The sequence below is a fragment of the Dendrobium catenatum genome, unplaced genomic scaffold (genome assembly GCF_001605985.2).
Source record: "Dendrobium catenatum unplaced genomic scaffold, ASM160598v2 fragScaff_scaffold_151, whole genome shotgun sequence".
NCBI lineage: Eukaryota > Viridiplantae > Streptophyta > Magnoliopsida > Asparagales > Orchidaceae > Dendrobium > Dendrobium catenatum.
In genome coordinates, this window is record NW_021318613.1 from 84702 (window position 1) to 102147 (window position 17446).

The following is a 17446-nucleotide window of genomic DNA, read 5'->3' on the forward strand; positions in this document are numbered from 1 at the left end:
CATCAGGAAGCAACGGCATTTATGGCAAGTGGTCTCCATCGACAGGTGGTGGCGCCCAAGGTGAGTGATGGCGTTGGAGGTGTGTGGCTGCCATCAACGGGAGGTGGCAACTGCCGATGGAGATGACTAATGGCATTCGCCACGGTCGATGGCAGTGACAAGACATCCAATAGCCACTATCAGTGGGGGGCAAGGATACTGTTGACGATTGTGTCGGGTATAGCGGCAACAATAATGGTGGCAATAACAAGTGGCAGCAATGGCCGACAGTGGGTGGCGACAGTCGACTGGTGACTGCAACATGCAGGTGGTAGTAGTGGCAAGCGGCGGGTGGTGCGGCAAGCAAAGGTGGAGGTGGTGGCGATGGCGAGCAAAAAGTGGCATCGATGACAACAACAATGATGATAAGTTTTGTGTTATATTTGGAAATCACCTAAATAGAACGAACTTCAAACTCATCAAATTTGCACTAGATTGTGCATTTAAAACACACCAAAATTTTAAGCTACATTTGTTTTACTTCAAACTAAACAACAATATTCACGAAATCCTTACATTTTGAATACTTTATAATTTGCACTCATTTTACTTAAAATCAAACAGCCCCTTCGTAAATAATTCAATCATGATAAAATCAAAAGAGATCTCTCTAACGGTCAGCTAATGAGCAATTCAAACCATTCATGAAAGACATTTAAATAGAAAAAACAAAACGGTGGCATTATAGGAAATATAAATAGTAGATTATGAAAGCAGAAAATAACACAAATGTTGCTGAACAGCATTATTCTCAATCAGGAGAGCATTTCACCGAGTTTATAATAAGAGCCATATGCTTAACCATATTCTATAACCCAAATCACAGCTTAACAATGGTTGGCTTATAGTCAAAGACAATGAACTTCTCTACATATTGCAAAGATTTCTTCCCATACTCCACATGAGCTGGATGGTAAAGGTACTCAGCAATACCTTCTGTGCTTTCAAAAGTAGAGACAAAAACATGGGTAAAGCCCTCATTCTTGTTTTCTATACTCACATCTGTCCCCCTGTATTTTAACATAATCCAATTAATGTGTTGTAGTAATGCTCGGTCACTATTTTTGAAGAAAAACAACGGCCATATTATATTTCAAACATGGCTTAACTGAACTTGAATTTGAGGACCCTCAGATCGATTCAAGGTAGCTCGGGATCTTATCGAAATGTATGTGTATGGATGTTTGAATCAAGTGTGTGCATATTAAGTCATAGATATATAATAGATTAAGGCTTCGTTGGGACAGATTTTTGTCTCTCTCATAATTCCATCATATTTCTAAATTTTGAAGCAAAATCAAAGAATCTATGAGCTGAGAAAGAAATTCAACCCTCACAACATGCATATATCTCATAAGTTCATCCAAATTTCAATTCCTCTATAGGCTTTATTTAGGATAACTTTCTTGTTGCTTCTTAAAGCAACTTTTTAGTACAAAAATTTTAATCATTAAACTAGAATGCTGCTTTAAGAAGCAGCAAGAAAGTCGCCCCAAACGAAGCCATGGCAATATGATTTTTGTAGCTACAGAAAATGTTTTCCCCTCATGATGAATAAACTTTAGTAATCTTCAAAGAACCTATACCTGTTACATAACAAGCACAAACAATCACAACTATTACCTTCAACTTATTAGTTCTCGGAACCAATAATTTTGCCACTTATGCCTTTTTCTACTTTCTAGGAATTCCAATCTCAGCTACAGGAGAATTGCATGGGAGATATGAGATTACTTGGAAAAGAAAATACTGGGTTCCAATAGAAACTAAGAACTTAAAAGCCAGTAATAAAATCAAAGGGAAGAATAGTGCAATGCAAAGCGGAATTATTTCATGGAATTCAGCAAAAAGCAATACTAAACAACGCAAAATAATACATCTGGAAGAGAAGGTGAGAGAATTTAATGCACAGAAACCACAATAGCTTAAGGAGAAGAATTTGTTCAACTTCATGCCATGCAAGTTTATAAAAGTGCTTGGAGAAAAATAACTTTAAAATATTTTCTTACTATTTTACTCAATTACTCAATGGTTCCTTAACTTTTTATAAAGAGAAAACTTAGTTTGTCTTGCAAGAAAGAAATAATTAAAACAAATCTAATAAAAAACAAAATAAAATCCATATCAAAGAAAAAAATATATGAAGATTAATTATTTTAGAAAGAATCATTATCCTAGGAAGATATTAAGACATTAAATCTCAAAATTTGTCCTTAATACTGAATCCATGGAAATCACTAAGCTTGATACTCATAATATCTAGATGGCTCATACCCAAACTTATTGTTAAAATATCTATTATATAAAGAAACAACAAGATCCATCACTCATACTGATGCAACACATGAACATAAATCAAGAATCATACTAAAGCAAGCTTAGATTGAATCAGACTGATTCATGAAACTTAATATATTTATTAAGTTGTGGGCTCCGAAAATTCGGCCTCGGCCTCCACTCGCTTTTCTTTTTATTCGGCAAGGGAGTTTTAACTGAATATAGTTCCGGGGTAAATTTTGGAAGGCATATGGGTTTGTAGATAAGATACTACCCAGAGATTTCGCCCTCATTTGGTGAGGACTTTATGATCTGAGGTCTGGTTTCCTATAGGTGCAAGCCCCTATAGTTAATTACTCCTCTCAATCATGAGAGAGAACTTTCGATTAAGGCTAGTCGTCAATTAGATACGTATATCTGGCATATAGTAGCAGCAATAGATAATCAGAATTGGGAAAATTGAATATTTTGGAGGTTTGAAGATTTGATATTTAAAATAGAAATTTTCACCACCTAGCACTTAAAGCGGATGGTGGGGGAATGGATGATGGACCCGATCAAGATCCCATGGTTCCGTCGTCTCGGGCCATCATGATCCCTGGTCTACTTAGTCAGATGAGGTAGTCAACCCAATCTGACAGAAGGATCCTTGTCGGCAGCCATGGGTTGCTTCGTCCAAGGGTACCTTGTAGACCTAGGATGGGTATTTACCTAAGGGAACAACTTTGAATCCACCTTAGCTAATAGAGGACTTTATGCCCTATCGATCATATCTTATTGATTCATATCAAAATGATTTACTGCCACTAAGGAACGTATTGGATCTGGCCATAACTGGTATTTCGTGGTGCCATTTGGCGGCAAAACCACTCGGTTCAGAGGGCCCCGGGTCATAACCATTTATCCTGCGATACCATTTGACGGCAAAATTGCCGGTTAGAGGACACGTACCACATCCTTACTGACAGGATATTATTTGAGAATGGATCCTAGTGATATTTTCAACTAGGCATTAGCTCTTTGTGAGTTGAAGTAAATTTTGATTTGTCCACCCCGGCAAATTATTGCGGAGGGTTGATGAATTTTGCTTTAAGTGTTTGATGATTTATTTCAATTTTAAATATTTTTGGATTTTGGGATTTTTGGAATCTTTGATTTTGGACTTTGTGGGTATTTGGGTGACACTTGAAAGTATTTGAAGTTAACCCATCCGGTTGAGATCTTTGTTCAACACGGCCATCATCGGGTTGACTTTGAGGTCATTTTCATTTGTGGTTTGAACCTTGTCGACTACGTCGAGTTACGATGGAGGATCGGGTTTCACAGGCTTCATTCTTTTGTTTGTGAATTTTCTTTGTTAAAGGCCTTGAAGGCCTAATATGAATGTATAAAATAAATATTCCGGTCAACTTTATGACCGCATATTTATCCTATGGTTCAGACCCTGTCTACTCTTATTTACCTGCTTAGGAGGATCGGGTTTCGTAGGCTTTGTGCCTTTATTAGTGAATTCTCATCGTTATAGGCCTTGAAGGCCTAATATGAATGTACTAAAACAAATATACCTATCATCACAATCGTATATTTGTTTGATGGTTCGAACCCTATCAATTCCTATTGTTCAGTATAGAAGGATCGGGTTCGAACTTGAATTCACTTATTGACCCGCGCAACATTCCTAGACGTCACGTGTGTACCAATAACACGCTCGCTGGGGCCTATGCGGGTGTATGATTTTATCGATGAATTTTTTCTTATAAATGGCCTTGAAAGCCTAATATGAATGTATAAAATAAATATCTTGGTCGACCTCATGACCGCATATTTATTTAATGGTTCGAACCGTATCGAGAAGGATCAGGCCGTGCAGCATCCCTAGACGTCACATGTGTATCAATAACATGCTCGCCGGGGCTCATACTGGTCGTGATTGTATTTACCCCTTTAGTGTACCTATATGTATACAAATTATGGTGTATTTGCGGGGGTATTCCGGACATTTGACGGGTTTTCCACGATGACCCGTAGGGACTCATATTTGATGACATCAAATTGATGTATCCATTTTTGCATTTTGTTTGTGGATAATAGATTGGGCATACAGCAGGTCTCCCATAGCAGGTTGTAGGTGCCTGTGTTTGTTGCATGTCATTCATCTTTACTTGCAAATGATCAACATATTTGACTGACATTGTATAGGAGTTGACTACAAGGATGATGTAGCATCTATTATCTTCTACTACACAGCTTGTAGGTGCTTGTATATGTTCTTGATTTCCTTATGTATTGTTGATTGGCGAACTACCACATCTACATGCATGTTTTCTAATGCTCATAAGAATTATTGATTGTATATTTGTTCGGGATCAAATTATACATCCCCTCCTATTTCATTGCTTGCAAGATTGAATATGGTTGTTTATGTTCTGATGTTGATGGTAGAAGTTTTTTAAGGCACCTGCTTCATCTACCAAATATCCTTCATACCTTGCTCACGAGCATGTCATATCATTTGTGACATGATATCATATGTTTGTAGGGATGATTTAGCACATTCTCTTTGTATATTAACATTGACTGTTGAATGGATCGCATTCATCAATGATCTCCCCATGTATGTTGATTGATGTCGTTCAATCTTGTCTATTTTAATGTTCAATTCAGTTCAGACTCAAACCCAAATTTAGTTCGAGTTCAAGTTCAAGTCATGTTGGTTCTTTTAAGTTTGAATCTATTTAAATTAATTGAATCAAGTTCAAATTCGAGTTCCAAAGTAGGTTCAATCTTGACTTGAACTTGAACTAATGCCACTAATAATAAGCAATAATCAAATTAGTTAGTATTAATGAAAGCAATATGATATTAAAATTAGTATTTATATTAATAAATACTAATATTAATACTTATTACCAAATATAACTAATAATAACAAAAGCAAAGAGAGGCATTACCTCTCTGGTCGGCTACAGGTAGGGAGAGAGGTGAGTGGGCTTGTGAGGGTTCGGCTAGGTCGGTTAAGTTAAGGTTTTGGTGCTTGGGAGAGGATTTTGGGAGTAGGGATGGTGGCAGAGAAGCAGGAAGTCAGCCAGGAAGGGTTCGGTACAGGGAAATGGAGTGTCGGCTTGGGCCTTGGTGGAGACGTCGAAGGGTTGAAGGTTTGCGGCTTCGAGTAGGAGCAAGAGTCGGGTGCAACAGGTTTTCGACGAGGTTGGAAGAACTCTCCCTCTCTCTCTCTCTCCCTCTTGCGGCTTGGAGTCGGCACAAGCAGAGGATCAACAGGTTAGGGATTCAGGTTGAGGTTTGATTGGGTGGAGAAGCATCGGGATTTGTGAGATAGCAGCGACGGGAGCTCTGTCGCAGATGGCTAGGGGTTCAGCCGAGAGGTGGAGCTTCGGTTCGAGGAAAATGAGCGAGAGAAAGAAGAGAAGGCTGAAGTCTTCAGCGTGGAGTCAGAAGCCTCTAAGAAGCGAGACCTCACTCCCATTTTAACGACGCAAATGAGCGGGAGCTTCGCATACGGGAGAAAGGATGTGAGTTTGGCGCCTCTGCAGAGGGATGGGCGACTGCAACAAAGCAGGATTTGCGATCGTTTTGCCAGGATATCCGGCAGAGGTAATGATTTTTTTGCATTTTTTTATTTCTTTTGTTTTGTTTCTGCTTGGCTGTAGATTATAGGTCAACAGCCTTTTAATTTCTAAATCTTTCTTTTATTTGAAATGTAAGAGTTTGTTCGTCTTATTACGAGCTTGTAGTCGTTTGTCTTCGTTTTGTGGGCGGAGGTCCTCGGGTCCCCCATCCCCCGGATTTTTGCCCGCATCAGCCACGAAACTGTCAGCCCCGCCGCCTGAAGGCCTTGCCCGTGCCTCTCGCTTCTCCTTCGCTCTCTCCTCCGTTCGGCCGAACAAAATGAAGAAAAGATCGAAAGTTTCAGTCACCTAAGCTATTTGGGCTGTTGGGGAAAGCCAAAAGACACATGTGCCCTTGCATGCTTAAGTTCTTTCTAGAAAATGATGGGCTATTTAATAATTTGCCTTTAAGTAAACTTTACCGATTTTTAATTTTAAATCTATACTAAATTAACCCTTAGTCCTTTATACCAAATCAATCGAACTTCAATATAGAATTTTATAAAATTTGTTTCGTTGAATTTTGACAACTTTGAAAATTCATCTATTTTTATTGCGGGGCACCGCAACGCTTCGAGACGCTACGATTCAATATTTTCGGGTTTTGCATTTAGTAGCCTTATTTTCTTGTACGAAGTTTAAAGTTCTCATCATCATAATTGTGCCCTAATCAATATTTGAATTAAACACCAACTAATTTTGCTAGTAAATATTTTAATTAAGTATGATGTGTTCTAGTAGCCTAATCAACGTCTAAGTTAACCCTAAATAGTCTTATTAAACTAGTAATTGTTTTATTAGCCTATTTTCTGTAGTCAATTATATGATTAAGTAAATATCCAGACTGACATTTATTTAGTTTATTTCAGTCAATGTTTTTGCCTCTCTATCTTCGAAGTTATGTTTTTAACCGAGGTCATTTTTTATGATGCCATTTTTTTCAATTTATTTATTTTTTTTTAATTTTGAAATTATGTTCACGCAGAATGTCAAGCTTGAGCAAGTCCTCATGCCAGGATTAAGAGTGACTGTCGCAATGGGAGCTGGCCGGAACATAGAAACAGGTAGAAACCATTGTTCAGTTCAACCTTATAACTAAGTGTATCTTGCGAATTGTTTCCATTTCTTTCTAAGACTTTGCTTTTCACTTATGTATTTAATGGAATTCTCAAAGTTTATACTCTCTGCAAGCACATAAAAATGAACATTGTGGTAAGCATTCTGATTTTGAGTTGGATTTTCTTTCTTTAGTTTAATTTGTTAAAAACATGTTTATGATGATGATCTTTTTTTTTAATTATAATTGATTATTATTAATAATAAATAATTATATTTAATTAAAATTAATTATAATTAAATATTTGATTATATTTAATTATTATAAATAATGATTTATTTTAAATTAAAATAAATTATAATTAGTTCCTAATTATAATTATAGTTAATTATATTGTTAATAATTAACTATGATTATTTAAAACTAATTATAATTAATTATTTTAATTTAAATTAGTCATTATTTATTATAATTAATTATGATTAGTTATTAATTATTTTTAAATTGTAATTACTTATTAATAAATATAATTAATTATTATTAATTAATTAATTATAATTTAAAAAGAAGAAAAGAGAAAGACATGCAAGTGCTCTCTCTCCCTCGATCCTCGAGCCAACACCACCGACGATCGCTAAGATATAACACTCCTAAACCCTAAACCTTTGAAAACCCATTCCCGGCGCTTGCAACGCGGCAAACGACCACCTATGCACGCTTTTCTCTAGTGTGGTAGGAGGGAATTCGTTGCGATGCTTGCGACGGGATGGGTAATCAAAACCCCATTTTTGGTGTTAGTGTCGGACCGAAAAATCAACTCATGCACGCTTTTCTCTAGCGTGGTGGGAAGGGAACCCGGTGCGACGCCTACGGCGAGGTGGGATCAAATATAAAATTGCTTATTTTAAACTGGTGTCCGAAAACCCATGCACGCCTTTCTCTGGCATGGTGGGGAATGAAAATTATTACGGCCGCGGTGTCCTCGTCCGAGGGCACCTACCATGCACTCTTTTCTCTAGCGTGGCGGGAGGCCCAGTTTTCCGTAGTTTTCCCCTAAACAAGAGAGATGCCGGAAGGCTGCCGAAATTTCGGGTAAACGCGATATTGTACTTGGGACAATATGGACATGATAGTACCCCATGTAAAGCACCTGAAGGTTGTTGTAGCAAAGAACATGATAGTACCCCTGCACGTTAACTGTAATTTGTATACGCATAGGTACAATAAAGGGGAAAATATAATCTCAACTCACATGGGCCCCGGCAAGCATGTTATTGGTACACACGTGACATCTAGGGATGTTGCGCTGGTTATCAAATTTTAAACCCAATCCTCCTAAACAAGTAAAAAAGAGTAGACACGGTCTAATCATAAAATGCCCCCAAATACCCGCATGGGCCCCGACGAACATGTTATTGGTACACATGTGAAAATATCACTAGGATCCATTTTCAAACAATCTCCTGCAAGTAAGGACGTGGTACATGTCCTCTAACCGGCGGTTCGCCGCCAAATGACACCGCAGGATAAACGGTTATGACCCAGGGCCCTCTGAACCGAGTGGTTTTGCCACCAAATGGCACCATATATACCGATTATGGCCAGCGTCAATAGGTTCCTTATTGGCATCAAATCCTTGAGATATGAATCAATAGGATATGATCGATAGGGCACAAAGCCCTCTGTTAGCTAAGGTGGATCCAAATTTGTCCCTCTAGGCAAATATTCACCCCAGGTTTATAAGGTACCCTTAGACGAAGCAACCCATGGTTGCCGACAAGGATCCTTCTGTCAGGTTGGGTTGACTACCTCCTATGACTAAGTAGACCAGGGACCACGATGGCCCGGGAAGACGAAACCATGAGATCTTGATCGGGTCTATCATACATTCCCCCACCATCCGCTTTAAGTGCTAGGTGGTGAAATTTCTTATTTTAAATATCAAAAATTTCAAACCCTTCCAAATACTCAAATTCAAACCCAATTTCCAAATCCTAATCCATGTTGCTACTATATGTCAGATAACACGTATCTCTATGTATCTGATTGACGACTAGCCTTAATTGAAAGTTCTCTCTCGTGATCGGGAGGGGTAATTAACTATAGGGGCTTGTGCCTATAGGAAACCAGAAATCAAATCATAAAGTCCTCACAAAATGAGGGCGAAATCTCCGGGTAGTGTCTTATCTACAAACTCATCTGCCTTCCAAAATTTACCCCGGAACTTAATTCTGTTAAAACTCTCTCGCCGAAAAAAAAAAAGCACACAATCATGTCGCGCGGCGGGGAGGCCGAGGCTGAATTTTTGGAGCCACATATAAATGATAAGATGCTCATCTCTTTTCTTAAATAAGGTATTAGCTATTAAAAAATCATAAGCAAAAGAAAATTTTAATATGATCTTACTACCTTTATTTATCGTTTCAAACCCATAACCACTATGAATGCTTTTAAAATCATTTACCTCTCTACCAACATGTCCATTTAAATCTCCTTCAATAAAAACTATTTCTTCAAGAGGTATTTTTTGTATTGATTTTTCTAAGTTATTCCAAAATTTTAATTTTAAACACATATCCAAACCTATTTAAGGAGCATAAACACTTACAATATTAATAATCTTAACATCAACAACAATATTTAAATTTATAATTCTATCTTCAATTCTGTTAATTTTTATAAAATTATCCTTCAAACTGTTATCTATAAACACACCTACACTATTTCTTGTATGACTCCTAGCCGAATGTCATAGTTTACATCTTAAACTATCAATCTTCTTAGCATTCTCTGTAACTCATTTATTTTTCTGAATGCACAGAATATTTATCTTCCTATTAATCATAATATATATATTAATTTTATGAATTTTCCTACAAGGGAACCTATATTCCAGGTTTCTATTTTAATTTTAATTTCATGGACTAGCTTCTTTGCCAACATTCATCCTTGATGTGAGAATCCTTGCATATTTAACATGCACCTAGGCATCGATGTCGTGGCCCTTGCACACTTGTCGCTGTATTCAGGCCATATAGCGTGATGCTTTCAGGTGACGCCCTAGCATTAATACAATTTTTTGAAGGACTAATATCATGATTATTCAACAAGTTTTATGTTGGCTGTCAACTACCTAACGCAACCTTCCACTTTTCTCATACGGGACTTGGGACCTGGCAACGACAGTGTTTATTATATACTTTCTCTAAATCAATAAAAATCATATGTAGATCCTCATTATTCTCTCTATACTTCCCAATCAAACCTCTCAATAAATGTATAGCTTCAATAATAAACTTACCTGGCATGCTTCCAAATTGATTTTGAGAAACATTAGTGTCATGTAGCAACCTATGCTTCCATAACTCTCTCCCATAGTTTTAAAGTATGACACATTAAGTTAATTTCTCTATAATTCACACAATTTTATGCATCACCTTTATTCTTAATAATAATAATCAACACATTGATTCTCTACTCATCTGACATCTTTTTAGTCTTCAAAATAGTATTGAAAAGTTTAGAAAGCCAAGAATTTCCTTCATCTCCTAAGCATTCCCATACCTCTATTAGAATATCATCATATTTAATAGCTTATCTACACTTCATTTTTTTAAAGCCTCTTTAACTTCGATTTTACTAATACGCCGATAAAAACAAAAATTTTTATTTTCATTTAGGGTACTAAGAACAATAAAGTCAATTGCGTTCTCATAATCTTCCTTAAAACGTTTAGCAAGATATCTCATCCATCTTTGTTGAGGATCCTTTTCTAATAAACGCACTTTTTTATCACCATCCTTAATACACTTCACTTGAACTAAATTAAATCCGTATTACTCATATCTCTTTGTTTAGCTAACTTATACATATATCTTTTGCCCTCCTTTATATCTAATCTATTATATAATTCATTAAAATTTAAAATCATTGTATTTTCTTAGACTTCTTACGGATCTCTTTATATCTTTCTCAATTATCAGAGTTTTTATAGCTAAACAAATTTTTATAATAATTTTTTTTAATTTTTTAATTTTTTATCTTCTCTTACACATTTTGATTCCACCACAAGCTATTTTTACTATTAGTAAATTTTTCCTTTGATACTCTAAGCACATCTTTTGCAACAGTATTTATATCACTAGATACTTTTTCCCACATAATATTAGCTTCCTCATGCACATACAAAATCTTAAGATTTATAATCTTACTCTCAAAGATATTTCTATTAATATTTTTTAAATGCCCCCATCTAATCATGGAACAATGATTTAATTTATTTTTAATGTTCTACCCCTAAAACTTAAAGTCCAAAACTAATAAATGATATTGGGTATATAAATTTTCACTCAGATTAATTTTACAATCTTGTTAAGTAAGTTACCCATTTGAGAATTTAAAACATCCATTACAAATCAATTCTCTAGCATGATCAATCTTGATAGTATAGCCTAACTATACTACACAACCATATAAGCATAATATTATAACCAAAACTCCTCGGTGCTTAGTTTATAATATTGCGAACTATGAAAAATAAAACATAGATTAACAAACAATATCATGGCTTTAAGAAAAACTAAGAAACTGATATATTATGTAGCTTCACTGACACAATCTCATTATCCAAAATTTAGATTTGTGCCTCATTGATTCCAAAATAAAGAACCAAGAAGACATCTCATGACTTCTTGGGTTGATCAATCTCTTAAATTTGCATAAGTGCTCCTTCTCTCTATAAACTTTGGCACATAGCTTTGAAGGCTTTGATTTTTCACTCACTCCTTAATTCTTTGTTGTTGGGGTCATCCACCAAAATTGGAGTATCCACGCCATTCAAGACTTCATATAGATCTTGGTCTATTAAGTATTACTTGATGCTAATTTTCCACAAGGCATGGCTAGTGTTGTTGAACATGAAAATACCAAGATGCAACATGATAGAAGTATTCTACACCAATGATAGCAATCCTCAATCACGGAAGAAATTCACAGGCTTAAACACGAGTAATTTATTGGATCTAACAAAGCTAATGCCAAAGTTGGAGACACAAGCTAATGTAGATCATCAACGCACTCACCATCTCTTAGTAAAAAAAACAGACAAAAAAAATTGTCTAGGATCGAAATCTCGCTTGGACCAAAAACTCCTGGTCCAAGAAAAAAATCAAGAATTAAAAACAAACTTCAAATAAATGGGATGAACGGTGCATAGCAATGCATTATTGTTTAATGGAATTCTACAAAAGAGCAAAGAACACCAAATAATAAGGCTAGAATAAAAGACAGAGAGAGGATCCAAATATTTGCAAGAAAACCACAAAATAACTTAAGGATAACAATTCGTTAAGCCATATGCAATGCAAATTCATGATGCAGTAGAAGGTGCTTGGGGTAAAATAACTCAACAATAATTAAATATTATCCGTAAAAAAGTATTGGAGACAGCTAAAAATAATAAACATTAGACGGCAAAACCTCTTTGTTGGAGGTTTGTTTATCTTTAAAATGAACACTAGCTAGCTAGTAACTCTCCAACAATAAGCATCAAACTTAATCAGCAAGAAAATGAGCGGGAAAAAGAACAAAAAAAAAAACTTCAGATTGTAAACTCTTCCTCAAAGGCTGGGGCACTAACCAAAAAACGATGCGAAAGACGAGATGAAAAAGCAAAATTCGCATCAGAAAACAAAGAACCTGAAAGCCAACGGTGAATCTGAGAAAAGAAATTAAATATTACCACTCGAAATCCTTCATCGGTTCGATCACGTTGACAAGGTTAGCCCAATCCCTAATGAGTTCCTCGATCTTCTCCGGCGACACGTCGTCCTTGAACTTTCCCAGCAGCACGTGCTTCACAACTCCCGGCGCCACCTCCATCTCCCCCACCGAAGATCTCCAGCAATCACTTCCGCTAAGGCTTTATAGAAGTGAGATTCAGGCCCCCAACCAATCTTTCCGTCCGCGGCCGGCTGCAGAATCGGCGGGACTGGCCAAGAAAAAAAAAAATATTTTTTTTAATTTATATATTCAAAAATTTATTTCGAATTAAATATTTTTTTTACTGTGTTGTTTGAGATGAAATTTGAATCAATAGTCAAAAATATTTTGAAAAAAAAAATTAAATATATTTTCTCAAAAAATTAAACTTCCGGCTTAGTTCCTGAATTTTCTGAAGGCAAGTCAAACTTTTTTTACTAATTCAAAAAAAATATTTATGTTTTTTTTTAAAAGTCAAATTAAGGCTTTGCTTAGAATGACTTTTTTATTGGTTTTTGGATTAATAAAAAATAAATTTTTTTTATTAAAATTATATTTTAAGAAGTAATAAAAAATTCATCTCAAATAAAGTCTTTTGTTTCGAATAACTTTCTTAATATTTTCTAAAATAACTTTTTAGTACAATTTTTTTTTCAAAAATTTTTAGATTAAAATTTTATTTTATAAAATAGTGTGAAAGCTATCTCAAATAAAATTTCAATTATAAAAATAATAAGAATAGAATTAAAACTCTTAAATCTACTTTGAGATGTGTACAATAATAAATAATTTATATTAGATTCATATCTTAAAGCATATCTACTATAAATCCATTTTTAAATATAAAATTTAATAATATTTTTTTAATTATTGAATTTACTTTTAAAATGAATATGATATATGACTAATTAATTAAATTTTATATCGTAATATTCCAGACAATTATAAAAAATTAATAACTTAATTTTTTTTATAATTATATATGAATTGTGACGCAAATTTCTCCCCATTCCTTGTACAAGTTGGACCTCGGTGAAAATAAAACACTATAAAAATGGGGAGTATTAGATGAGAAAGAAACGTAGCCTTCTTCTTAGCTGTGACGTTGAGATGACTTTTATCCATCAGTATTGACATATTTATCAAAGAAGTTTGATTTCACGTGCATTCAAAATATGTTGTTAGGTAGGGCTGAGAGTAGATTGAAGTTCACTCCATAATTTATTTGATTATTGGATCAGATTGGGCTCGGGTCGCCGAGCCAAGAGCTGAGTTGTTGGATTCACCTCAATTTTGGTCTAATTTCAAGATACGGGTAGAAATGGGCGGATCCCCGCTCACTTCAGCCCACCCTAAAAAAAAAATTTAAGCTATAGGAGGGATAGTTTTGAAATCTTGCCCACCCTCAACCAGTGTCATGTGAAGCTCCTTCTTGATTTAATCAATGAGGGGTATCGAGTCGAGGAGGAAGCGTCGAATAAGCTCATATTGGGTTGGAAATCTCTTCGTCTTGTTTCTGTTCCGTGTGGTCTACACAGCCTCCGCCGGCCGAGGCGGATGACTAAAATCGAACATAATTTAAAACTCTCAATGAGCATTTCTGAAAATAGTTTGTGAGTTTGTGGCTTAAGGGTTCTAAAAACTAATATGGTTTCTAATTAGTAAAGTAATCAGAAAGATTATCAGGTGGTTTAATGTTTAATCTAAGTATTTTAAAAAGGATTAGTGTGCTCATTAGTTGTTGTACTTGTTCAAATCATGTCTTTAACGGATGCTTTAATTATTTCATTGGACCTTTTATGTTTGAGAAATATTATACTCCTAAAAATATTTTACATAAAATTCCACGCAATATAAATATTTATTTAAGTAACTTGATATGTTTAAATTTTGCTACCATGCATGGCCTGGTTTTCTCAAAGGGTCAACCGGCTTAGCATTATTATTATTATTATTATTATTTCTTTCAGTTTTTTTTTTAATAAATGTTTTATCAAGAGTTCATGTTCAAGAAGCTGTGAGCTAAAATAATAATAATAATAATAATAATCATAATAAAATAGAACAAAATGAGTATTAGAAAGGAACTTAGGACAATTGTTGAAGTGAAAGTATATAATTCATGCATAGCCCCACAAGAGAGCTCCTCAAAGGATATATATAATGAGGAGTTGGACGCATATAGGATTTCTTTCATCTTTTTAAATATTGATTCGGTAATAACGAGACTGTACATCAATGCCAGAAGAAACCACAAATACCTTATGATCTCCGTGATAGGTTTGATAATCTGAATACATGTGCCCATCCTACTTAATATTTAAATTTTGGATCATATTTTGTTGTTATTATTTTTTTTATAATTTTAGTTTATATGTATTTTAAATTTTTAGTATTTAATTTTTTTATATAATAAGTCTGGCCACCCTAAAAAAATAAGGCTAGATCCGCCCCTGCAGGTAGACTTACTATTTTTTCGGGACATTTAGGACAATTAAGGTAAGCTCACACGCACATCACATACGTAAGATTCGAACCCAAAATCTCTTAATTAGTAGTCAAAACTCTCAATAAATAAACTAATATGACATGCGTTAAATTTATAATCTTGGACTCAAGTCCCAATCCCTAACAAAGTTTATTTTGTCAGTTTACACTGTCCAACAGGCTAATAGAGACAGCCACTTCCACATCTGAATAGGAGTAGCCATTACCTTAGAATCTTAAATCACCACCATAGCTTTGTAAGTAATATGATACATCTCATCCATACAGTTGTAAAGTAGAAGAACCTTAGGCTTATATAAATGCATACAGCACATATGAAAATAGTACAATAAACATATCGCATAAATGACTATTCTGCATAAAGTTGTCTTCTTCCTTTTTCCCTTAGGTTCTTTCTGTTTCTCATAAACTTAGCTTAGTATTCACAGCAGTTGTTATCTCTTTACAGTTGTCGACTATGTTTCCATAATATCAGAGCTAATTCTTAACACCACACATCAAAAAAAGATGATCCAATCATCGGCATCTCACACGGGTGAACTCTCATTCCCCCTCTCTCAAATTCGTCATCTCAAATATCATAGCTATCCAACAACAACTATCCCATGAGGAAATCACAAATCCTTAAACTATTTCAGGCCAATGGTTTCATTGTATTCCTTGATGGAACCACATCTCCATCACCTATCCTTCTCTTACACTCCAATGGCATCTCTCATCCAAACTTTTCTTTCACACAATGGTCCCTCATCGACAAAAACTGTGTCATAGCTCTGTGCTCCACCCTCATTCCCACAATCATCCCATATATACTCAATCTAGATTCATCTTGTGGCATATGAATAACCATTGAATGTAAACTAGAACTATCCAATCATTCTCGGGTAATCCAACTCAAGAACAAGCTTCATAAAATCACTATGAAACATCTCTCCATGACTCAATATCTTACAACCATCAAAATGCTTGTGGACAACATTGATGTGGCCAATTCTTTAGTCGACCCTAAAACATCATCTTACGCGCACTTAATGGGCTTCCTCCGTGATACCAAGCTTTCAAAACCTATATCCACACAAAACTTACACTAATTAGCCCTGATGACTTATACTCCCTCCTTCTCAATGAAGAAATTAATCTTGGATCTGAATATGCTAAAGAATCTCCAACCATAGAGTTACACATTGCTCTCTACACATCACGTAGACATGGATAGCATCATCGTGGTCATTTCTCATACAAATATAAACCCCATGCTCTCTCTCTCTCTCTCTCTCTCTCTCTCTCTAACCAATATATCTCTTGACCTCATTTCTGTATGAGGTCACTGGAACCTACTTGGGTTTCTTTCTGGTGACCTAATGATTAGAAGATGCCTACTTCTCAATCACATAGGTCTCAGTCAAAGTCAAATCCAATTCCACTTTTCAATTCAATCTCTAGTCCCACTTGGTACCAACTTTCAATCAATCTTCAAATCATATCCAATCAATTTCAATATTTCATTTGATTTTCATTTTTGTGTATAATTTAAAATCAACCATAAAAGTCCAAAATCTAATCCAAATCTAAGATTTCAAACCAAATCCGAGGGTTAAGGACCCGGGACCAGAAACTCTTTTTGGGTGGTTTTTGTACCACCCTGAAATTCAATCAAATGACATCTGATTTAGGGTCTATCAATTGCGTATTATTTAAATATATCTCTAAGATCAACCCATCAAAATTGGGCTCATTCTGAGATCTCTACCCCTAAAAATTAAATTGATTTTTAAAGGCTACAAAACCTTCAAATATTTACAGCCTATGCCACTAGACTTATCATTTAGTAGAATTTGACCTTGGTACCCTTTCCAAATCTTCTAATCACACCCATGACATTTTTTATTACATGTTGACCAGTAACCTACACTTCGTTGTACCAAGTTTGACCCCAATTTGACCAATGGTCAAAATGACAAAAATGCCCTTTAAGGGGATTTTTTATCTTTTCACCAAAACTCAACATAGTTTAATGGTATCAACCTTCAAAACCTATTCCAATGAATCCTAAATATCATTAGGGACACATTGGATCTAAACCCACCCTTTGGTTTGACCTGGTTGACCAAAGTGGCCCTTAAAGGTTTAAGCATCCATTTCAAACCAAATGAGCTCCCCTTGACTTGGGACCACTTCC

General features: G+C 35.3%; 1 protein-coding gene across 1 annotated transcript; it reads right to left on the reverse strand.

The window, feature by feature from the left end:
- Window positions 1–701: 701 nt before the first annotated feature.
- On the reverse strand, window positions 702–13001 carry LOC110113119 (stress-response A/B barrel domain-containing protein HS1-like). Its single transcript, XM_020845551.2, has 2 exons — window positions 12740–13001; window positions 702–1049 (listed from the first exon to the last, which is right to left on the reverse strand). The coding sequence occupies exons 1-2, from the start codon at window positions 12877–12879 to the stop codon at window positions 860–862; spliced, it is 330 nt and encodes a 109-aa protein (XP_020701210.1). The 5' UTR covers window positions 12880–13001; the 3' UTR covers window positions 702–859.
- Window positions 13002–17446: the final 4445 nt, after the last annotated feature.